This window comes from Phoca vitulina, unplaced genomic scaffold, assembly GCF_004348235.1.
Source record: "Phoca vitulina isolate PV1807 unplaced genomic scaffold, GSC_HSeal_1.0 scaffold20, whole genome shotgun sequence".
Lineage (NCBI taxonomy): Eukaryota > Metazoa > Chordata > Mammalia > Carnivora > Phocidae > Phoca > Phoca vitulina.
This window is the reverse complement of record NW_022589723.1, coordinates 41,541,710-41,566,339: the sequence shown is the minus strand read 5'-3', so window position 1 is coordinate 41,566,339 and position 24,630 is coordinate 41,541,710. Positions and strand designations below refer to the sequence as shown.

Sequence of the window (24,630 nt, the reverse complement as noted above, 5' to 3'; positions counted from 1 at the left end):
ACATATAAATTTTTTAAATAAATAGGAAAGAATGGGAAGCAAAGTGGATTTAGCAAACGTAAGCTACTTTTTCAAGCTTAGCCTACCAAGAGAGATGAAAAGGGAGGTAGCTAGTAGAGAAAAGAGGCTGCTGGGTAGACAAAGAATTTTCCTTTTTAAGATTATAAAAAAAGGAGCAGGAGGGAGAGGTTCTGAACCCAGAACACAGGGGTAAATAATGGAATACTGTCCCAAAGGAGGTAGGAAGTAATGGGATCCAAGGACACAGGTAGAGAGATGAGCATTAAATTAGAAAAGGCTCACCTCTTTCTTTGATGTATATAGGTTAAGTTGTATTGTTTGGCTTTTATAGAGAGGACAGTAAGTTGACTTATGAAGTAGAAGGAAAGATCAGCGCCTGAGAATAAGGGAAATAGTACTAAATAAGGAGTTTCTAAAATTGGTACAATTTAAGATAATGTTGATACATACTAACAGAGGACAAAAGCAAAATTCAGTTCAGAAGATCTATTTGTGGAAAACTGAGGCTATGCAATCCACCAGTTTTTCCTGGACAAGTGGTTTTTAAAATGTGCTCTAATCATTCTGCAGAGGGGCCATAGAGACTCTTTCAGAAAAATGAGAAGGGAAAGAGCTATGTTAGCAACACTCTAGGTTACACCCCTCCACTGCAACTCCACTTTTCCTATTATCCATGGGGATTCCTGACAAGATTTCATCTGAAGGGTTCTACAACTAAGTCACTACTATGAAATTTTATCCTGGAAAAGTCAGAGCAGCAAGTCCCAAACCAAATAATTTTGGGCCCTTACGGAAATGCACTTAAATATTAGGCAATTGGCTGACATTGAGGGACATTTTAAAAAAAAAACAACAACCTTATGAAACCACTGTCCTATTTATAGTAAAGACATTGTTGAGGATGTTAATCAATAGTGTCCTCTTTGTAAGGGCTCAAGGGATAAATCTCTCTCTCTGATCTTGCTATCAGGCCAAATTATGCTTCCCATGTGCAATTAGTTTGTTTTTACCTTAGGGACACTATAAATCAGGACACTGATCTTGTTTCCCAATATGAACTGGCTTCTAGAAAACCTAGTGCCAAATTTGCAGACTAAATCTGGCAAATGGATAGAATGATACAGAATTTATTTTCTTTAAAAACCTCTCTCCTAGTTTTAACGTATCTCCAACCTTTATCTTCCATCTGAGTTTTCTCAAGACCAAACTGTCACCCAGTGCCTCCCATGAAGAGACAAAAAGCAGTTTGGCTACTACAGCTAGGGGGGTGGGGAATAGAAGTAGGAACACTAAGAAGGGTACAGAAGGCCTAAGACTGAGGTTAAATAAGAAGTGAGAGTTACTCCTTACTACAACCACGAGACTAAAGGTTAAAGAGCTATGACAACTAAATGCAATACCTGACCCTAAACTGGATTCTGTATGGAGATGGGACAATACTATAATGAGCATTATGAAACTAAATGATAAAACTGGAATATCCCATTAGAATACGGAAGACAAATTAGAATTTAAATTGACAAAACCCAAATAGAGGATGTAAGTGTACTTTGGTTGTGTAAGAGAATATTTCTGTTCTTAGAAAATACACACTAAAAGGGGCACCTGGGTGGCTCAGTCGGTTAAGCGTCTGATTCATGATTTCGGCTCAGGTCATGATCTCGTGTGTTATGAGATTGAGCCCCATGTTGGGCTCCGTGCTCAGCAGAGAGTCTGCTTGAGATTCTCCCTCTCCCTCTCCCCCTACTTGTGCCTGCTCTCTCAAATAAATAAATAAATGAAATACACACTAAAGTATTTAGGGGTCATGATGTTACTGTCATATGTTCAGGAAAAAAAAAACCTGTGTGTATATGTGTATACACAGACACTGTACTATTTTTAATTTTCAACTTTTTGTTAAGTTTGAAATTATTTCCAAATAAAAAGTTAATTAAAAAATGAAGAGTAAGGGCGCCTGGGTGGCTCAGTTGGTTAAGCAACTGCCTTCGGCTCAGGTCATGATTCTGGAGTCCCGGGATCGAGTCCCACATCGGGCTCCCTGCTCAGCGGGGGGTCTGCTTCTCCCTCTGACCCTTCCCCTCTCATGCCCTCTGTCTCCCATTCTCTCTCTCAGATAAATAAATAAAATCTTCAAAAAAATAAAAAAATAAAAAATGAAGAGTAATATAGAAGAATTTGTTGCAACAGTAAGCTGTAGATTAGTGGTTCCCCATCACTAGGTCTGAATTCTTGCAGGGAACATGAATCCATAAACGCACCAGGAATTGTTCTCTCTATATATGTTCAATCGTCTGCCATATGCATGTGTAAACTGCTATGAATGATAAAAATGTATTTAAAAGTATAACTAAATTCATGGCATCTTTTGGGTATTACATATTTTCCCATTTTCTTAAACAATCGGTAATAAAAGTGTTTTGTAAGGATAACAAAATTTGCCTTTGTGGTCCCCTTACTTGAATAGGGAACTTCTTACTGTTTTCATCAGAGAGAACCACAGTGATGCTTCTCATAGCTATTACCAAATGGCAACAAAATAGAACACAGGATCTTCAAAGAATGCAAAGTTGAGAGGAATGTGAATAGAAAAAAATCAAGCTTTAAAAGATTCATGAGGCTTCAATGGTGGAGAACAAAAACCCAAATTTAATAACGACGGTGTTCAGCTTTAAACACAAAGAACACTTCAGGGCGCCTGGGTGGCTCAGTTGGTTAAGCAACTGCCTTCGGCTCAGGTCATGATCCTGGAGTCCCGGGATCGAGTCCCACATCGGGTTCCCTGCTCAGCAGGGAGTCTGCTTCTCTCTCTGACCCTCCCCCCTCTCATGCTCTCTCTATCTCATTCTCTCTCTCAAATAATAAATAAATAAAATCTTTAAAAAAAAAAAAAACAAAGAACACTTCACTATTATTAGACAATGGAGACATGGGTTTAACAGACAATAAAATATGAGTGAAGGAGAAAACTGAGAGTCTGGATGTCCACAAGTGTAATACATGCCAACAGTGGGATATGCCTGCCAAAAACCTAATGCAATATTAAGTAGCATTAATTAAAATATTATTTAGGAAGATAATAATCTAATTCTGTACTCATCAAAGCACATATGAAGTAATGCATTTGACTCTGGGCCTTAGGACTCCTGCACATGGTCCTGAGGGAACTGCTTATATCAAACTAAACCTTCCTGCAGAGAAAAACTATGAAACCTTGTTAAAATATAGACAGCAACTACTTAAATACTCTGGAGATCAAACAAGACAGGGAGCATTTAAGAAGGCCGAGTTCTGTAGGGGAGGGAAGCACAACAAGATGAGTCTACCTTATACCACTACTTTCTCCCTTGGGGCATTTGCAGATTTCCCACAGGGGATAAAAGCCAATCAGAAAGCAGTTGCTTTGGATAGAAACTGCAGTCTTATTAGTTCAGGAAACACACAAACAAATTTGCGGCTGCCACGTTAGCTGGAAAGGAAGGAAACAATTTCAGAGAGAGAACCACCAATTCGACATACGTACCTTGCTTAAAACCCTGAGGGCCCCTGCATTAGAGATGTGCAAGGTGGCTTCTCAGCTGCCCGGCTAATATTAAAAGAGAAGACAGTTTGGAGTTGCAGCTTTGTTTTGTGTTTTAGTTGTATTTGTCCAGAATCAATACCAACTAATCATTTAAGAATTCCTTTATGTGAATGCTTGGCAACAAGAATGGTGCTCAAATAAGTACTCAGGGTTAAATAACTTTTTGAATCTCATTATTTATCCTGGAAAAACTGTATTGACCTTTGCACCGATGATGCAGATAAACAACAGTGGGTAAAACTACTGTCTGCATTAGTCCAGACAGCCGCACCAAACTGAACTAGTTGTCACAGCATTCTTCAAGGCCACATACTCAGTTTAAAAAAAACCTGAAAAATAAAAAGCTGGTTTCACTTAAGATTGTTCTTGATGCAGTACAAATTATTAGTTTTATTAAACCTTGACCTTTGAGTACACATTTTTTAGTATTCTGTATTATAAACTGTGAAGTACACAAGGTATTTCCACTGTGTATCAAAGCACAACAATTGTCATGAGGAAAATCATTTGGGTGATGGTTTGAGTTACAAGCTGAACCAGCCACTTTTTTTATGGAACAACATTTTTACTTCAAAGAACAAGTGGCAGATATTTGATGTTTTAGCAGACATTTTATTGAAAATGAATGAAATGAGCTTATCAATTCTGAGAAAACAACTTAAAAGTTTTTGTTTCCAATGACAAAATTTGAGCTTCTAAGTGATAATTAGAATTCTAAAAAACTTATATCCATAAGCATGAGCTTTAAAGACTCTTCTAATGAGATGAGTGGTGATATTAATGAACCTGACTTTTTGATACTGATAAATATGTCAACATTTGGGAGATCTGCAAAACTCAGTTAACCTTTACAGCATACTTTGGGAATACTGTGGGTTCAGTTCCAGACCACCATAATCAAGCAAATATCACAGTAAAGCATGTCAAATTAATTTTTTGGTTTCCCAGTGCATGTTCACCCTATACTGTAGTCTATTAAGTGTGCCATAACACTATGTCTAACAAAATAATGTACATACCTTAATTTAAAAGTACTTTATTGCTAAAAAATGCTAACCATCATGTGAGCTTTTCACAAGTTATAATCTTATTGCTAGTGGAGGGTCTTGCTTCATGTTGATGGCTGCTGACTGATCAGGGTGGTGGTTGCTGAAGGCTGGGGTGTCTTATTTCTTAAAATAAGACAACAGCACAGTTTGTCACATTTTTCTCTATAGTTTATAGCATGTGATGCTTTCTGATTTTATCCACAGTACAACTTCTATCAAAATTTGTTATCACTAACTCTATGTCATATTCTAAATCCTCTGTTGTCAACAATCTTCACAGCATCTTCACCAAGAGCAGTTTCCATCTCAAGAAATCACCTTGGCTCACCCATAAGAAGCAACTCCTCATCCATTAAAGTTCTATCATGAGATTGTCACAATTCAGTCCCATTTTCAGGCTCCACTTCTAATTCTAGTTCTCTTGCTATTTCCACCACATCTGCAGTTACTTCCTCTACTCAAGTCTTGAACCCCGCAAAAGTCCTCCATGAGGGTTGGAATCCACTTCCTCCAAAATCCTATTAATGTTGGTATTTTCACCTCTTCCATGAATCATGAATGTTCTTAATGGCATCTAGAATGGTGAATCCTTTCTGGAAGGCTTTCAATTTACTTTCCCCAGATCCATCAGAAGAATCACTACCTATGGCACTTAGAACCTTACAGAATGTATTTCTTAAACAATAAGACTTGAAAGTCAAATACTGACTCCTTGATCCATGGGCTACAGAATGGATGCTTGTGTTAGCACACATGAAAACAACATTCATCTTATACATCTCCATCAGAACTCTTGGGTGACCAGGTGCATTGTCGATGAACAGTAATATTTTGAAAGAAATCATTTTTTTTCTGAGGTCTCCACATTAGGCTTAAAATATTCAGTAAACCATATTGTAAACATACGTGCTGTCATCCAGGCTTTCTTGTTCCATTTCTAGAGCACAGGAGGAACAGATTTTGCATAATTTTTAAGGGCCCTAGGATTTTCAGAGTGGTAAATGAGCACTGGCTTCAACTTAAAGTCACTATGTGCATCAGCCCCTAACAAGCTTTAAAGCCAGGCATGGATTTTTCCTCTCTAGCTATGGAAGTCCTAGATGGCATCTTCTTTCAATAAAAGACAGTTTTGTCTATTTTGAAAATCTGTTTAGTGTAGCCACTTTCACTAATTATTTTAGCTAGATCTTCTAGATAACCTGCTGCAGCTTCTACATCAGTACTCGCTTCTTCACCTTGTGAGACAGCTTCCTTCCTTAAACTTCATAAACCAACCTCTGCTGGCTTCAAACTTTTCTTCTGCTGATTCTTCCTCTCAGGCTTCACAAAATTGAAGGGATTTGCTCTGAAGAGAATTGCTCTGGAGTAAACGGCTTAAAGGAATGTTGTGGCTGGTTTGATCTCCTATCCAGACCACTGAAACTTTCTCCATATCAGCAATAAGGCTGTTTCACTTTCTTATTCATCTGTTTACTGAAGTAGCTCTTTTACTTTCCTAGGAACTTCTTTGCATTCAAAACTTGTCTAACTGTTGGGCACAAAAGGCCTAGCTTATGCCCTGTCTCAGCTTTCAACATGCCTTCTTCACGTAGCTTAATCATTTCTAGCTTTTGATTTAAAGTGAGAGATGTGCAATTTTTCCTTTCACTTGAACACTCAAGAAGCCATTGAGGGTTTATTAATTGGCCTGATTTCAATATTGTTGTGTCTCAGATAATAGGGAGACTTGAGGAGAGGGAGATAGATTGGGGAACAGCCAGTCAGTGAAACAGAACACATACAACATTCATTGATTAAATTAATTGCCTTATATGGGTGAGGTTCATGGTGCCCCAATACAATTATAATAGTAACATCAAAGATCTCTGATCACAGATCACCATAACAAATATAATAATAATGCAAAACTTGAAACTATTGTTAGAATTACCAAGATGTGATACAGAGACACGAAGTGAGCAAATGCTATTGAAAAAATAGCCCTAATAGACTTGCTCAATGCAGGGCTGCCAAAAACCATTAATTTATTAAAAAAAAACAAAACAAAACCATCAGAATATATGTGAAGTGTAAGGGAAGCACAATAAAACAAGATATGTCTTTATTTTCTAAATGAACAATGCATGATGTACAAGATGGTAAAAGATCCATTCAAACTGCAATGTAGACCAATGGATTTTAATATAAAAGTATGAAAAGGTCAATGATATGGTCTCACATTCCACACTGTAAATAACCTTTAAGAAATTACTACTTGTTGGGGCATCTGGGTGGCTCAGTCAGTTGCACATTCGACTCTTGACTTTGGCTCAGGTCATGATCTCAGGGTCCTGGGATCAAGCCCCGCATTGGGCTCCCCGCTCAGCGGGTAGTCTGCTTGTCTCCCTCTCCCTCTGCCCCTCCTCCTGCTTGCTCTGTCTCTCTGTCTCAAATAAATAAATAAATCTTAAAAAAAAAAAAAAAGAGATCACTACTTGTCAAATTTTGGTATAATGTAAAAGTAAAAGAAAGACATCCACAATTTTCTGAAGAGGCTATTAAAATACTTTCTTCCCAACTACATGTATGTGTGATGGTAGATTTTCTTCATGTATTTTAATCAAACTAATACAAGAAAACAGTGGAAACAGAAATAAGAATCTAGTAATTTTCTATTAAGCTAACTATGAAGCCAAAAATATAAAGCAATGCAACTATTCCCATTAAAATCATTTTTCTTTTAGAAAAGTTATTTTCATCAAAATGATATTTATATTAAGAAAAATAGTTTTATTATTTTCAAGTAAATAAATATTTAAAAATATTTAAAATTTTTCTCAGTTTGAATTTCTAATACAGTCAGTATTAATAGATATGACCCACATAAACAAAAGCTCTTTGAGAGCCCTCAATCTTGAGAGGGAATCCTAAGACAAAAAATTTGAGAAGCACTGTACTACACATATAATGAAACAGAAAAATGTGAAAATTCAATCAAAGGAGATCAACCTTGAAATAACTCAGATTTTGGAATTAGTACACAAGGATTTTAAAGCAGTTATTGTAAGTATGATTAAGAATGTAAAGGAAAAGTTAACTGCAGTGACTGCACAAATAAGAAATGTCAACAGAGAAATTAAAATTATAAAAAGAACCAAATGCAAATCTAGAACTGAAGAAAATCTGAAATAAGAAATTCCCTAGATTTTTTTGTTTTTTTTTAAGATTTTATTCATTTATTTGACAGAGAGAGACAAAGCGAGAGAGGGAACACAAGCAGGGGGAGAGGGAGAGGGAGAAGCAGGCTCCCCGCTGAGCAGGGAGCCTGATGCGGGGCTCAATCCCAGGACCCCGGGACCATGACCTGAGCTGAAGGCAGACACTTAACGACTGAGCCATCCAGGCGCCCCTCCCTAGATGGTTTTAACCACAAATCTGAACTTATGGAAGAGTCAGTGATCTTGATGATAGACCAACAGAAATTATTTAAATATACACTTAAAATACGTGTAACTGGAGTTCCAGGGTAAAGTACAGGTGGCACACTGTCTATAAATGTTCAACAGGCCAAATCTAGACTGCTGCCTGTTTCTGTATATAAAGTTTTACTGGAATAGAGCCATGCTCATTCATTTATTTATTTGTCTATAGCTGTACATTCTATGGCCCATAGAACAAAAAATACTTGCTGTATTACTCTTTACAGATAAAGTTTGTTGACCCCTGGTCTAGATCTTTTATGTTCTTACTGAATTTCTTGGTCTATTTATTTTATCAATTACTAGGAGAAAGTGTTAAAATCTCCAACTATGAGTATAGATTTGTCTATTTCTAACTTTAGTTCTCTTAGTTTTTGCTTGAAGTATTTTGAAACTATGTTGTTGGGCACTTCTACAATCATGATTGTTCTGTCTTCCTGATAAATTAATCCTTTTATTATTATGTAATGTCTCTCTTTATCTTTGGTAGTAGTCATTGTCTTAAAGTCTACTTTCTCTGATATTAATACATTCAGATTTCTTAATTTCTTATGCTTACTGCTTGTATGGTATATCTGTTTCTTTTTTTCCCCCCAAAATTTATTTATTTTTATTTAAATTCAATTAATTAACATATAATGTATTATTGGTTTCAGAGGTAGAGGTCAGTGATAAAGATTTATTTATTTATTTGAGAGAGGCAGAGAAAGCAGGTGCATACAGGGAGGGGCAGAGGGAGAGGGAAAGAATTTCAAGCAGACTCCCTGCTGAGCATGCAGCCCAGAGCCCAGACACAGGGCTTGATCTCACAACCCTGAAATCATGACCTGAGCTGAAATCAAGAGTTGGACGCTTAACCGACTGAGCCACCCAGGCACCCTGGTGTATCTTTTTCTTTCCCTTCCCTTTCAGTGTATATCCTTTTTATATTTAAAATGCATTTCTTATAGGTGGCACAAAGATGAGGTCTTGCTTTTTATACATTCTGTCAGTCTCTGCTTTTTGACTGGAGCATTTAACTCCTATTTTTCTGACTGCTTTTAAGAACGTCTTTTTATCATTCTTTAAACACTTTATGATGTGCCTTGTAGTTTCTGTCACATTTACTGTTCTTGGGGCTTATGAGCTTCTGAGATCTATATGTTTATAGGTTTCATCAAATTTAAAAATTTTCTGGTCATTATTTCTCCAAAAAGTTTGGCTATTCCAACTGTACATATATTAGGCCTGCTAAAGTTGTCCCACAGCTCATCAATGCTCTGTCCATTTTTTTTTTCTGTTTTTTTTCTTATTTTCTCTCTGTGTGTCATTTTGGAGTTTTGCTACCATATCTTCAAGTTCACTAATGTTTTTTCCTGCAGTGTCTAATGGCACAATACATTCTTTTCAAGTTCATCAAGATAGGGCATTTACCACGCCATGAGTCTCAAAAAATTTTAAGATTGAAATATTACAGAGATATTCTCCAAAATTAAATTAGAAATCAGTAATAGAAAGCTCTCTAGGAAAAAAAAACCACAAATATTTAGAAATTAAACATTTCTAATTTTATAAATTAGAAAGTATTTTTAAATAAATGATAAAAATACAATATATCAAAATTTGTGTGATGCAGCTAAAGCAGTGCTTAGACAGAAATTTATACCTTTAATATTTACATTTAAAAATAAAAAGGAGGCGCCTGGGTGGCTCAGTTGGTTAAGCAGCTGCCTTCAGCTCAGGTCATGATCCCAGGGTCCTGGGATCGAGCCCCACGTCGGACTCCCCGCTCAGCAGGAAGTCTGCTTCTCTCTCCCTCTGACTGCCACTCTGCCTACTTGTGCTATCTCTCTGTCAAATAAATAAAAACCTTAAAAAATAAAAAAATAAAAAAATAAAAAAATAAAAATAAATAATACAGCTTGGCTGGCTCAGGTGGAAGAGCATGCAACTCTTGATCTCGGGGTCATGAGTTTTTTTGTTTAATTTTTTTATTGTTATGTTAATCCCCATACATTACATCATTAGTTTTAGACGTAGTGTTCCATGATTCATTGTTTGTGCATAACACCCAGTGCTTCATGCAGAACGTGCCCTCCTCAATACCCATCACCAGGTTAACCCATCCTCCCACCCCCCTCCCCTCTAGAACCCTCAGTTTCTTTTTCAGAGTCCATCGTCTCTCATGGTTCGTCTCCCCCTCCAATTTCCTCCCCTTCATTCTTCCCCTCCTGCTACATTCTTCTTCTTCTTTTTTTCTTTCTTAACATATATTGCATTATTTGTTTCAGGGGTACAGATCTGAGATTCAACAGTCTTGCACAATTCACAGTGCTTACCAGAGCACATACCCTCCCCAGTGTCTATCACCCAGTCACCCCATCCCTCCCACCCCACCCCCCACTCCAGCAACCCTCAGTTTGTTTCCTGAGATTAAGAATTCCTCATATCAGTGAGGTCATATGATACATGTCTTTCTCTGTTTGACTTATTTCGCTCAGCATAATATCGGGGTCATGAGTTTAAGCCCCACGTTGGGTGCAGAGATTACTTAAATAAGTAAACTTCAAAAATTTTTTTAAAAATAAACAATACAAAATTAATAAGTTCTGCCTTATGAGCAAGGTAAACCTGAAGTAATTAGAGAAACAATGAAAACAATTAAACAAAACTAAAATTTGGCTCACTGTTGGTGTAGCTGCTATGGAAAACAATGTGGCAGATCCTCAAAAGGTTAAACACAGAGTTACCATATGATCTAGCAAATCCACTCCTAGGCATATATACAAGAAAAATTAAAATATATGTCCACACAAAAACTTGTAAATGAATGTTCATATCTGCATTATTCGTAATAGCCAAAAAGTGAAAACAACCCCAATGTCCATCAAATTATGAATGGATAAATAAAATGTGGTATACCCACATAATGGAATACTATTAGCAATAAAAAGTAATAGTATGACATGGATAAACCTCGAAAACATTATGCTAAATGAAAAAAAAAAACACGAAAGACCACCTATTACATAATCAATTATTATGAAATATTAATATGAAATGTCCAGAATAGGCAAATCTATATAGACAGAAAGTAGAATGTTAATTGCCTTGGCCTGGAGGAGTTGGGGAAAAAAACAGGTATGTGTCTTCTGGGGGCAATGAAAATGTTCTAAAACTAACTGAGGTGATGGCTGTATAACTGTGAATATACTAAAAGCCACTGAATTAAACATTTAATTGGATGAATTGTATGGAACATGAATTATATCTCAATAAGTCTGTCATTCTAAAAAAGTTGGATCACTGAGATTTTTAAAAAATTTTTATAAACTCTTCACTAGACTGATGAAGAGAAAGTGAACAAAAAAGAGAAGACACAAATTACCAATTGTAGAAATTAAAGAGGAGCTATCACTCCAGATCTTATAGACAATGAAAAGAAAATAGGGCAGTATTATAAACACCTTTATCCAATACATTTGACTTAGAAAAATTGGACCAATTCATCGAAATATATCACTCAGCCGAACAGACTCAAAATAAAATCAAAAATTTGAATAGCCCTAAAACCATTAAAGAACCTGAGTTAATTGTCAAATACTCCACCAAAGAAAATTCCAGGCCAAAATGGCATCACTGGTGAATTCTATCACATTTAAGACAAAACACAAAACAAAACAAATATATCAATCTTACACAAATCATCCAGAAAATAGAACAGTAGGGAACACCTTTCAACTCGTTTTATGAAGCCAGCATAATGTTGATACCAAAATTAGACAAATATTCTTTAAAAAGAAAGTTACAGATTTTGATCAAGACAGACCCCAAAATCCTTAGCACAATACCAGTCAATCAAAACCAGCAGTATATTAAAAAGATATGACCAAGTAGGGTTTATCACAGTAACTCAAAGTTCTTGAACATTCAAAAATCAAACAATGTAATTCATCATATTAACAAAATAAAGGAGGAAAAAATCATGATCATTTTAATAAATGTAGAAAAACATTTGACAAAATTCAACAACCATTCATGGTAACAACTCTCAACAAAATGGGAACAGAAGGGAAGTTCTTCAACTTGATACCATTAAGAAAATAAATAGGCAAGCCACACCTTGGGAGAAATATTTGTAAAACATATCTGATAAGAAGCTCACATATTATAACTATATAATTACATAAGTAATTTAATTATATATATAACATATATATAATGATGACATTTAAATAACAAAAAGACAAGCAATAAAAAAGGGCCAAAGAATTAAACACACTTCATAAGGAAGACTTGTGAATCCTCAAAACACAGCAATGTTCATCATCATTAGCTATCAGGCAAATGAAAATTGAAACCACAATAAGGTACCACTACACATTCACTATTCAACAGCTAAAACACCAAATATTGGTAAAAATGAGGAGCAACTGGAACCCAAATACATATTTGGTGGGAATGTAAACTTTGGGAAGAAATGATCCAGACAGGAGTATCAGAGTCCAAGCAAAGTGGGGAGGGTATCTATATGGAAGGACTGTTCAGTGCAGGGTGTCAGGACCTGAGTGGAGCAAGGAGGGAGGGCATCTGTGCAGGGCAGAGTCCAGGTTTTTCACTGTAGAAGAAGGGCATTACAAACAGGGAAAGGGAGAGAACCAGAATTGATCCTGTGGTATTGGACTGGAATTGGCAGTATCAAAATGAACTATGGTTTTCAATATATAGAACAGAGACTGATACAGAAATACAGATGTAAATGTGTGTGTATGTGCCTACACATACACATAGCTATGCACATTCCCTAGCTTTTTTCACTGAGAGGTTCTGGGAATAACAACAACCTAATACCAATGAAAGCAGCTAACATCCAGCTGTTGGCTGCTAAATACTATTCTTCACTAAAAGGAACCAGGGCTCTTTAGAGAAAAGATGGACTCCAGGGCTCAGATAAGAAAAGTACAAAATGAGCCTGGAATATATTGTTCTGTTAGAAAGTAAGAAAGGGAGAGAAAAATGGGAACACGTCAAAAAACACACAGAAGCCACCTTTAAGAGGTTCTCACTGGCCAAATGTGGGATAATTTGTACAACAATAATAATGACGATAGATTTTCACCCACTCAGTAAAATGGGAATCAGAAGTCCATACTGATATAAATAAATATATGAATTGAAAGTCTAAGGACAATTGGAATGTTCACATCATTTCAAAGTACTTCCTCATAAAACATTTATTAATTACAAAGGGAAAAGTAACTTTATAGCAGAGAAATTTCACAGCTATCACCTTAATGAAATGATCAAAGTGAAAATCATTAGTAATAAGACAAAATGAAATTGTGTACCACCTGATAGGATGAAATACCACTTTTGTGATAATCCTGTCAAAGATATATAACCTAAATTGAATTGTGAGGAAACAAGACAAACCTAATTTGAGGGACATTCTACTCTTCAAAATAGCTATCCTATAATCTTCAGAAGTGCCAAGGTCATGAAAGTCAAGGTAAGACAGGAACTGTTTAAGATGGAAGGATACATGACAACTATATGCATCATGTGATTCTGAGCTAAAGCCTCTTGCTATAAAGGACATTACTAGACAATAGGCAAAACCTGAATGGGATCTGATGATAAGATGGAATTAATGTATCAATTGTAATGTCCTAATTTTAAAAGTTGTATGGTGGTTATATAGGAGAATGTTCTACATAACTCATCTGGGGATGATGGAGTATCATCTCAACAACTTACTTTCAAATGGTCCACAAAAATAAAGGTTTTTGGTCTGTACTCACAAGTTTTCTATACACTTGAGACTGCTTCAAAAAGGTTTTTTAAGGGTTTTTTTAGGAGAGAGAAAGAGCACTCATGCACACATGAGCAGACGGGAAGGGCAGAGGGAGAGGGAGAGAATCTTAAGAAGGCTCCATGCTCAGGGCAGAGCCCAACAAGGTGCTCGATCTCACTACCCTGAGATCATGACCTGTGCCAAAACCAAGAACCAGATGTTTAAACTGAGCCACCCAGGCACCCCTAGATTGTTTTAAGTTTTAAAGCCTAAATGTGCGCGTGCGCACACACACACAAATACATACATATATACATGACCAGGCCTAACTCAGAGTTAATGAATCAGAATCTCTGGGGATTATATGATTTATGTTAAAGAAAGTCTTTAAAGTATTCAATATATTTAAATTCCTTATAAAAAAATTTAAATAATTCTATATTCACAATGGCAATGTTGAAGAAAGCTGACTGTATGACATTTATTTTCTTTTTTTATTATATGTGGATTTTATTATATCAGCATTTTTTTAAAAAATGTTATTGTTATGTTAATCACCATACATTACATCATTAGTTTTTGATGTAGTGTTCCATGATTCATTGTTTGTGGACATTTATTTTCAATACAGATAAGGATGCCACTGGTCATTCCATCATTCAGCTGTTCTACTTAACAAGTGCTGCCTTTCAGTCAAACTAAATAAAAGTTTGTCTGCCACCTCAGTGCATTCTGAATTTCTTGTAGAAGTATTATCAATTAGGAACGTTGTGGGTCTGATCTTTTGTAAATTCAAGCCTGAAGATGTCTACTCATGTAATATGAACAATCATTAGATACGGTTAGTGACTGAACTTTGAAACCAAAGTATTTATTTTCTAAGTTTTGGATAGGTTTAACTGAAGAATATTCTAGTATCACTTATCTATATGGATGAGAATTTTCTGAATTTCATGCAGCTAGACAAAATAAGAGAGATAAAGTAGGTGTTCAGGATGAGACAACTATTATTCATAGCTCCTGATTTCAAGATTCTGTGTTCATTAATACAGTTTTTATTAATAATAGGCTCTATGGTAAATAAATGTTAATGTGAACTTATAAAATCCATTTACTAATAAAATGTTATTTCCACCAATTTTATATTTGGTGTTGTGATGTGAATTTTTTTTAAAGATTTTATGTGAATTTGACAGTGTTCCACTGCTTTAAAAAAAATCCAAGACACTGGAATTTTTTTTTTTTAAGAGAGGGAGAGAGAGGGTGGGGAATGGCAGAGAGAGAGGGAGAGAGAGAATCCCAAGCAGACTCTAGGCCCAGCACAGAGCCCAACATGGGGCTCGAACTCACAACCCTGAGATCATGACCTGAGCTGAAATCAAGAGTTGGACACTTAACCAACTGAGCCACCCAGGCACCCCAAGACATTGGAATTTAAATAAAAACTTAAAAAAAAAAATCTGAAAGACAATGCTGGATTTAAGAACTGCTAAGCATTTTAACTGAGACCAAGAAATCCACAGACCTCGTGAGGACATGTTCACCACTGTAATGGCTAACTGCTTAGATACACTGAAAAGTATCTGAGATGGTTATTCAACAAATATATATATACACACACAAACTTTTTATCCCCAGAGAATTTTGCACAGCGTATTTTATCGCAATACTCACTGGTGCTACAATTTTTCCCGTCTGTCCAACTTGCATGTCATTGGGAACAAAGCCAGCATCAACAGCAGCACGAGAAGCACCAACTAAAGACGAAAACATATTTGTCATTTTTTTTTTTTAAGCTCTATTCATCAGCTGGTTGGGATATTCACTAATAACTGTATAAAAAGATACTGATAAGTACAATTACAAATTTATTTTATAAAGGCCTTGTTTTAGAAAAAAATCACCTTATCACTGATCAAGAATTCTAAAATGAAGTACTAGTGCACTTTATACACAAAACTTCAAGAAATGCCTTCTATTTTAAAGAGGGCACGTACTGCATGGAGCACTGGGTGTTATGCACGAACAATGAATCATGGAACACTACACCAAAAACTAATGATGTAATGTATGTTGATTAACATAACAATAAAAAAATTAAAAAAAAAAAGAAATGCCTTCTATTTATACCCAAGGATTTTAAATTTTAAATTTGGCTGAAGTCCTCCGCTTGCTTTATCAAAAAGGCCTCTAGGCATTCATAAAACATATATTATCATCTGTTTGGGATACCATTATATAATGCTCCTTTATGCAATAACTTCACAACTTTTGAAGGTACTATGATATCATTATCTCCTGTGATCAGATAAAGACAAGTTACACATAACACAAGTTAAATTTTAACCTATCTAAAAAAAAGATGAGAAGTAGCCTTTTATCCTCCTTCAGCAGGAGTCAACAAAGAGCCCTGTACTTGGAGTAAGGTCACCCCTCTCAGCAGGGGTCAAGAACGAGTCTCGGGTCCTCTTCATCTTCATCTAGAGAGGACAAGAGGAAACCACAGACAGTACTCCTACTACCTCCTAAGGCACATAGTCTCAACACTACCTGAATCAGTGAGGATTGGTCACATACTGCCCTTTATTTACTTCAGTCACTACAAGGCCCAGACTCAAAGGTTATCCTTCATAATTCACACACTAATCTCCATAATGCTCTGCATGCTCCCTAATCTACACCCATCTTCTCATTTGTCTAGATGTTCCCTGACGACAACAACTCCCCTGCAGTTCCCTCCAGCAGATGCTGCTCTGTCTGCCACCATCTTCATACCACTGGGCCTGGAGGTGGGACTCTTCACTGACACCTTCAGAAAGTTCTCCCTCCTTCCTCCTTAAAAGCCTTCAGCTTTGAATCTCACGTCGTCAGATCATGTCACCCATCTATTGCTGTGTCGGCTATTAACCATGAGTCCAATCCCCTTCATTTCTCAATGATTTTTAGCTTCTGGGCCATTGCCACTTTCTCCAACACTAGTCTTAATTCTCAGAGATCTCAACACCTGGCCTCTTGGTTCCTTAAACTCTTCTCCAATCATCTATGTACTCAGCCACACGCATGGTCATATCCCCAACCTTTCCATTACCGATATCCCTTGACAATCTCAATTTCCAATGTCTCTCTGTGACCTACTCTTTCCAGCTGACTCCCTTCACACCCAGCTCCAACAATCCTCTGACCTCACTGGGATCTACATTTCTATTCACTGACCCTCCCTCCCACTATGTTGTCTCCTCTTTACCTAGCTTAAATTCTACGATCAATGACTCTAATCACTTCATTGCGTACGCCTTCAATCTCCTTGCCTTCATCATCACTCTCAACTAGAAAAAATCTCCATCTCCAGTTAACAGACTAAACAACCTCTCTATCTTTTCCTTACCTGTCCCCTGTAGTTCAGCATAACTGGAGAAAAACACCAACACTGAGCTGTGTTAACTAGGTTTTACTTTAAATAAATAGGCCTTAATTCTGTTTCCTAAATTAAAATTTCATATCTTTTCTTCTCTTGTCAAACGTCCAATTACATCCTCACTCTCAGCTGATGACCTTGCTTCCTATTTCACTTAAGAAATTGGAATAATCACAAGCGAATTCCCACATGTTCCAACTAACATACACCCATCAACCTACAGCTGTGTCCATATTCTTTTTTGCCTACTTAAGGACATTACTCCAGCAACTCTCCCCTCCCTCTCCTGCATGATTAATTTTTCCCTCTCAACTGGAGCATTCCCATCGGCATAGAAGCATGCTATTATTTGTCCCCTCTTTAAAACGCCCTTCTGTTGGCCCCATTCTCCCCTAAATACTGTTCATTTCTCTGCTTTCCCATATAGCAAAATCTCTCTAAAGAGTTGTCTGTATTCATTGATTCCAATTCCAAGCCTCCGAATCTTTTTCTAAAAACTTTATTAAGACATAACACACGTACAAAACACATGCAAATCACAAAGGTACTGCTCAATGGTTATCATAAAGTGAATGTAGTCATGTAACCACCATTTAGGATCATTCTTTTAAATCCATTCCACTCAGGGTTTTGCCCACTACTCCACTAAAAATGCTCAAAGTCACCAATGACTTCTAAGTGGCTAAATCAATTAGTCACTCTCAGTCCTCATCTTCCTTGACCTACTACAATACCTGACTAAAACACTTCACTTGGATCCCAAAACATCATGCTCTCTGTCCTGGTTTTCCTGCCTTACTTACCACACTCCTTTTGGTCTTCTTTCTCTCCTTCTCCCCTAACTTTTAATCTTACAGTGTCTAGGGCTTAGTCCTGCGACCTCTTTTTTATCTACACTCACTCCCTTGGTGAGGTCATCCAGTTTCATGGCTTCAAATACCATCGAAATGCAACTGATTCCCAAATTTATACTCTAGCCCAAACTTCTCCAATGAACTCCACATTCCTGTACCAACAGTTTAATTGACATTTCTATTTGTATGTTTACTGTTAACTCAAAACTTAATATGCCTAAAACGGAATTCCTGATCTCTCCCTGGAAACTGTGCCACTTGGGGTCTTTACTGTCTCAGCTAATGGTAATTTCATCCTACCAACTGCCAGATAAAAACTCTCTCTCATAATATATATGTCCAATCTATCAAGAAATCCCAGTTTCTTTACTTTCAGTTATATATCCTAAAACTATTTCTCCCTACATCTACTGCTACTAACCTGATCCAAACCACCAGTATCTCTCACCTGAATGATTAAAACAACCTCCTAACTGATCCCCCCGTTAATGCACTTATCCCCCTACACTCAAAACTGTAGCTAGAGTGTCAGGTCATGTGACTCTTCTACTCAAACCTTTCAGTGGTTTCCTATTTCATCAAGAGAAAAGCAATCTCCTTACTAAGGCACATAATGCCCTATATGGTCTGGTCTATTACTCTCCGTCTTATCTCTTACTACTCTCCCTTTTTGCACTTTCCATTCCATTTCCATTTTGCACTTTCCCTGGTCTCCCAGGACCCTGGGATCATGACCTGAGCCAAAGCAGATGCTTAACTGACTGAGCCACCCAGGCGCCCCATATATTCACTTTCTAATCCCCAGAATCTGTATTACCAACATGGCAGCAGATATGATATAAAGGATCTTAAAAGAGCGTGCTTATCCTGAATTATCTAGGTGGTCCCTTAAACGTCATCACATGTATCCTTATAAAAAAGGGATACAGAGGGAGGTTTGATACAGATACACAGAGAAGAAGGTGATTTGAAGACAGAGGCAGAGATTGCAGTGATGCAGTCACATGCCCAGGAATGTTGGGGCAGCCTCTAAAAGCTGGAAATGAACAGATTTGCTCCCAGAGTGTGGTCCTGCCAACACCATGATTTCAACATACTTCTGGCCTCTAGAACTGTAAGAATAATTTTCTGTTGTTTTAAGCCAGAGTTTACAGCAGTTTGTTACAATAGCCACAGAAACTAATACAAGTCTAGTCTCACCCAAATACAAATATAGGGCGCCTGGGTGGCTCAGTTGGTTAAGCGACTGCCTTCGGCTCAGGTCATGATCCTGGAGTCCCGGGATCGAGTCCCGCATCGGGCTCCCTGCTGAGCGGGGAGTCTGCTTCTCCCTCTGACCCTCCTCCCTCTCATGCTCTCTGTCTCTCATTCTCTCTCAAATAAATAAAATCTTAAAAAAAAAAAAAAAAAACAAATACAAATATAACTTCCACAAGGGGAGAGACTGCTTATTTTGCTCACTGCTATTTCCCAGTTCCTAAAATAATGCCTGGCATATGGCAGACACTCAATAAATATTTGTTCAATTAAAGAATAAGTGAATGAAATAAACACCCTCAAATAAAACCATCTGATTATAGAGTCAATATCATGCCTTTATTCAGACAAAACCATTACTGTTGAGTACATATATCAGGTACTATGAGTACATATATCAGGTAATATAAAAGCATACGAAAAACCTAGAAAGTTATACACAAAACTCTTAACGAAGGGGAAGAAAGAAAAGAATGGAGACTTTCTTTTTTTTTTTTTTTTTATAGAGAGAGAGAGAGAGATGGGGAGGGAGTGGGAGAGAGAGAGAATCTTAAGCAGGGAAGGACAGGGAGAGTGAGGGAGAGAGAGAATCTTAAGCAGGCTCCATGCCCAGCATAGAGCCCAATGCGGGGCTCCATCTCACGATCCTGAGATCGTGACCTGAGCCAAAATCAAAAGTTGGACACTTGAGCAACAGAGTTACCCAGGCATCCCACTGTAAAAAGAATATATTCATGCAATAGTTCTATAGTTAAAAACTAAAATATTTCCAATTTTCTGATTTCAAAAACCATTCCACTCTCATCAGTACATTTTTAATACATTCTATCTTTCCTATAAATGGTTAACTACAATTTTAAAATAATGTTAAAATCTACTTTTATAAGAGATTATTAAACTACCAATAAAGAGAAAAACAAGGGCATTCCTGAATCTGAAGTAGGCACATTTAAAAAATTTTTTTAATGGAAAAACAGAGGCGCCTAGGTGGCTCAGTCAGTTATGTAGCTGCCTTCGACTCAGGTCAAGATCCTGGAGTCCCGGGATCGAGCCCCCCATCGGGCTCCCTGCTCAGTAGGGAGTCTGCTTCTCCCTCTGCTCCTCAACCTGCTCTCATCCTCTGTCTCTCTCAAATAAATAAATTATTTTAAAAATAAATAAATAAATAAATAAATGGAAAAATAACAAAGATTTCACAAATATAAGAGTGTCAGATAAACAATAAAAAAGCATAAGGACTCTCTCCACACTGAATGCTATACCATTTACTTGGAGACTAAGAAAAACCATTTCAGAGAGAAAAGTTGAAAACCAGAGAAAGCAAAATAATCTGCAGCCTTGAGTGACTTATATATAAATGAAATAATAAAGAAAAAATATTTCCAACAAAAAGGGAGTATTTTTCTACTAAAGAAAATATCTTTACCTGCAGCATGTAGTTGATCTGCCAAATCATATAACAACTTAAAGTTCTCTCCACTCTTCAAACCCCGACCTCATTGAAGAAGATGGAAAAAAAAAAAAAATTAAGTAAACATAAACTCCATTCCATACAGCTGTGGAGATGACTTGTACCATGCTCCCCCTGGTGCCAGCAATACAGATATGCAACTGAGAGCCCAAATTGTGTTACCATCAAGCTCATTTCATTTTCCTAATTGGTAAAATGGGGAATAATACTTGCAATCTTATCTACTTCTTACATTTGAAAAAAGAAAATCTGTGCTGCTCTAAAATAAATACTAATAAAATCAATTTTAATTTTACAACATCTTTTAAAATTAATAAATTACAATATTCCACTTACCACCAGATACCACCACTTTGGCACCAGTTAGCTCTGGTCGATCACTTTTTGTTAATTTCTGGTCAAGCCACTCTGCTATCCCCACTGGGGAAGGACTTGATACTGCATACGTTGATACAGATAACAAAAGAATGACCGTGAGTTAAAATTCAATAATAGTAATTTTTAAAAGAAACACATAAAGAATTAATTCCATGAAATTTAAGTTTGTTAGTTACTGTGAATTTTTTGTGCTTCTAATTTCATTCTCTCTGATTTTTGGAAAGAATTGAAGGGATTAGATTCCAGCCTTTACCTCATTAAGCTATATGACCTTTGAGAAGTCATTTAATTCTCTGAGTCTATCTATAAAACTGGAATAACCCTCCATGAGGTTCAAATAAGCTATCTATCTATCTATCTATATATATATTAAAGAGTAACACCCTCTATAAATTCACTATTAATTATATTCTTCTATTATATGGAGTCTCCCAAGTATTATAATAGGAAACAGTGAGAAAAAAGTAAAGCAACACCCCTTTGATCTACCAAAGCAACTATACCAGTACCAAAAGTGATATGAAAAAGGCACATTATAAATATTTCTTCTTTTTGGAAAGCTTGGGAATATTATTTAGACTGAGCTCTCAGACACTGTTTAAGAAATTTAACCAGAGGCCATCTCTTATTCTAATATAATCAGTGAACTAAAAAACAAGAAACAAAACAAACTTCAAGGGGCGCCTGGGTGGCTCAGTCGGTTAAGCGTCTGCCTTCGGCTCAGGTCATGATCCCGGGGTCCTGGGATCGAGCCCCGCATCAGGCTCCTTGCTCTGCGGGAAGCCTGCTTCTCCTTCTCCCTCTCCCTCTGCTGCTCCCCCTGCTTGTGTTCCCTCTCTCTCTCTGTCAAATAAATAAATAAAATCTTTAAAAAAACAAACAAACAAACAAACAAACTTCAAACGAACACTCACCCTTTTCTGAACTGGCACTACCTCCACTTGTTGCTGCAGCTTCAAAAGATGTTCCTCGGACAGAAAACACCTTCACTTTCTCATCACACTTCACTGTACATAAAGCATTTCCTGAAATACACAATTTATTTTTTTAAAAACACCCATGAAAGGCAAGTAATCCTTTGAGATTCAGAATTTACTTCATGAAAACAAGGAAGAAATAACTATGAACCAGTTGTTTTCTACCTCTACCAAGTACAGAAAAAAGGACCATAATACTTAAGAAACTTATCAGTGGATATTTGTATAACCTTGGATGTTTTATTTAAAAGCAGGACAAGTGCTGACCTGCCTGGAAGCAAGAAATTGGAATAGGCTAGGAAGCCACACTAATAAGGCGTACTCTTTTTAAAGGAATATAAACAAAAGCTTCCTTCTCCAAAAACACAGTAACTCAAGAATATGAGCTGCAACAACTTAAGAATGCAGCTACTAGGCTTACTAAGAGAAGAAAATAAATGAAAACATGATAGGGCAGGGGCACCTGGGTGACTCAGTCAGTTAAGCGTCTGCCTTCGGCTCAGGTCATGATCCCAGGGTCCTGGGATGGAGCCCAGCATCCGGCTCCCTGCTCAGCGGGGAGTCTGCTTCTCCCTCTGCCCCTCTCTCTCCCCCGCGCATGTGCGTATGGGCGCTCTCTCTCTTTCTCTCAAATAAATAAATAAAATCTTTTTTTAAAAAAGAAAGAAAACATGATAGGGCATAAAGAACAAGAGGTATCATGTGCCAAGACTTTAAAAGAATTTAAGACATTTCTTATGGGTTAGCAATCATGTAAGAGCAACCTAAACTTGACCAATATTTCCCCTCAAACTCTATTAAAGATGAAAGATCTAATTTGAGAACTGACCATTAAATTGAAAACACACAACTTCAATCAGAAAGAACAAAGAGTTCACTACTTTTTCTAGCCGCACTAGAGACCAGTGTGCTTAGCAGAAGATCAATCAACTAAAGAGACACTGAAATGAATTTCTTAATGCAGATGGAAATGGAGTAGAAGCAGTGAAGATTAAGAATACTATTTTTTTAATGGAAAAGTTTTGCTTCTCCAGGTGCCACTAGTGAATCTAATTTTTATTGATGACTGGAAAAATCTCATCGCTCTGTAAACTGAATAACCAAGCAGGAAAGAACTGTGCTCTGGATCTATCAAACAGAATGTCATGTCATGGTCTAGAAGCACATCTAAGATTAAGATTTTTCTCAGAAACTTTTAAGATGGTCCATTTAAAGCAAGTGTATGACTTGTTTAAAATACTAACTTTAAATTAATTTCTGCTTTTAAAATTCACGAAAAGTTAAAATGTTGATTCATTATTTTCCTTGGGTACTCACCTGCATAAATAGTTCTCACAAATATGTCAGGAGACTTGATTGCAATGATGTCAGATATTGGGGCAACATCAAGTTTGGCTGCTATTCTGGGCAAAAGGTTCTAAAAGCAAAAATAGCAGTAAATTACACATATATAGACTTATGGATAGCTATCAACTATCAACACTAACATTCTCAAAATGCATATTCTGCAGAAATTTTAATTCAAATATTTTATAGTTCATATGCATCTTTAGACATACTATAACTTCCAGCACAACTTTTTGGATAGTCTTTGAGATTAAGTAAGAGTCTATCATTACTCTAACTACATCAAGAGTTTTATGAGTTTTAAAGTAATAAACCATCTTAACTCATTATGTTGAATTACAAGATATGATATTTGCTTTATTTTTTTTTTAATTTTTTATTGTTATGTTAATCCCCATACATTACATTGATATTTGCTTTAATGAACATCACTCACAAAGTGTGACCATCATGGATTACTGAATTTAGGTAAAACAGAAAAATGTTTTCTAGAAGAGTAGTAAAATTCTCAAATACTAAAATAGATTATATATGTATATATTTACTTAATGTATATGAAAGAAAAAATTTCAAAGCAGACATTTTCACCTTTTTAAAAACTCAGTATTGCATTGAAAAAGATCAAAACTAACCTAAATATCCATCATCAGGGGATAGGTCTATTAATTATAGCTCATCCATATAATGGAATCCTATGTAACCGTAAAACAAACAAGAATGAGAAAGGGGAAGCACAGCCTGTATAATCTGAACAGGAGCAACAAAATTAATGTAGATGCTTTTCCTTGTATGTGCACATAACATCTCTGAAATAGCTTTGTGTGCTGACTTTGCCCTCACTAGCAGAGATCACTGGGAAAGTATCCCCAGGTCTCAGTTACTTCACCTCATAAATGACAGAAAGAGAATTCCTAGTTTTAGTCTAAAATTCTAGGACTCTAGGACTCTAAAACAGAGTTAGTGAAGACTGAATGTCCCTATTTTCTAGTCTCAAGGTTTCCTTAGATGATAACATCATCAAGTGTAATCAAAAAAGTGAAGTGTTGC

The 24,630-nt window shown here is 36.6% G+C and overlaps 1 protein-coding gene across 1 annotated transcript in view; it reads right to left on the bottom strand.

The window, feature by feature from the left end:
• Positions 1 to 24,630, bottom strand: part of ETFA (electron transfer flavoprotein subunit alpha) — an 88,673-nt gene that overhangs the window by 32,519 nt on the left and 31,524 nt on the right. Inside the window, exons 5-9 of the mRNA XM_032417192.1 lie at positions 23,554 to 23,653; positions 22,174 to 22,284; positions 21,218 to 21,319; positions 20,837 to 20,905; positions 15,559 to 15,641 (exon numbers count right to left, since the gene is read on the bottom strand). Of these exons, the coding sequence (XP_032273083.1) occupies positions 15,559 to 15,641; positions 20,837 to 20,905; positions 21,218 to 21,319; positions 22,174 to 22,284; positions 23,554 to 23,653 (465 nt within the window). The remainder of the gene's footprint in view (positions 1 to 15,558; positions 15,642 to 20,836; positions 20,906 to 21,217; positions 21,320 to 22,173; positions 22,285 to 23,553; positions 23,654 to 24,630) is intronic.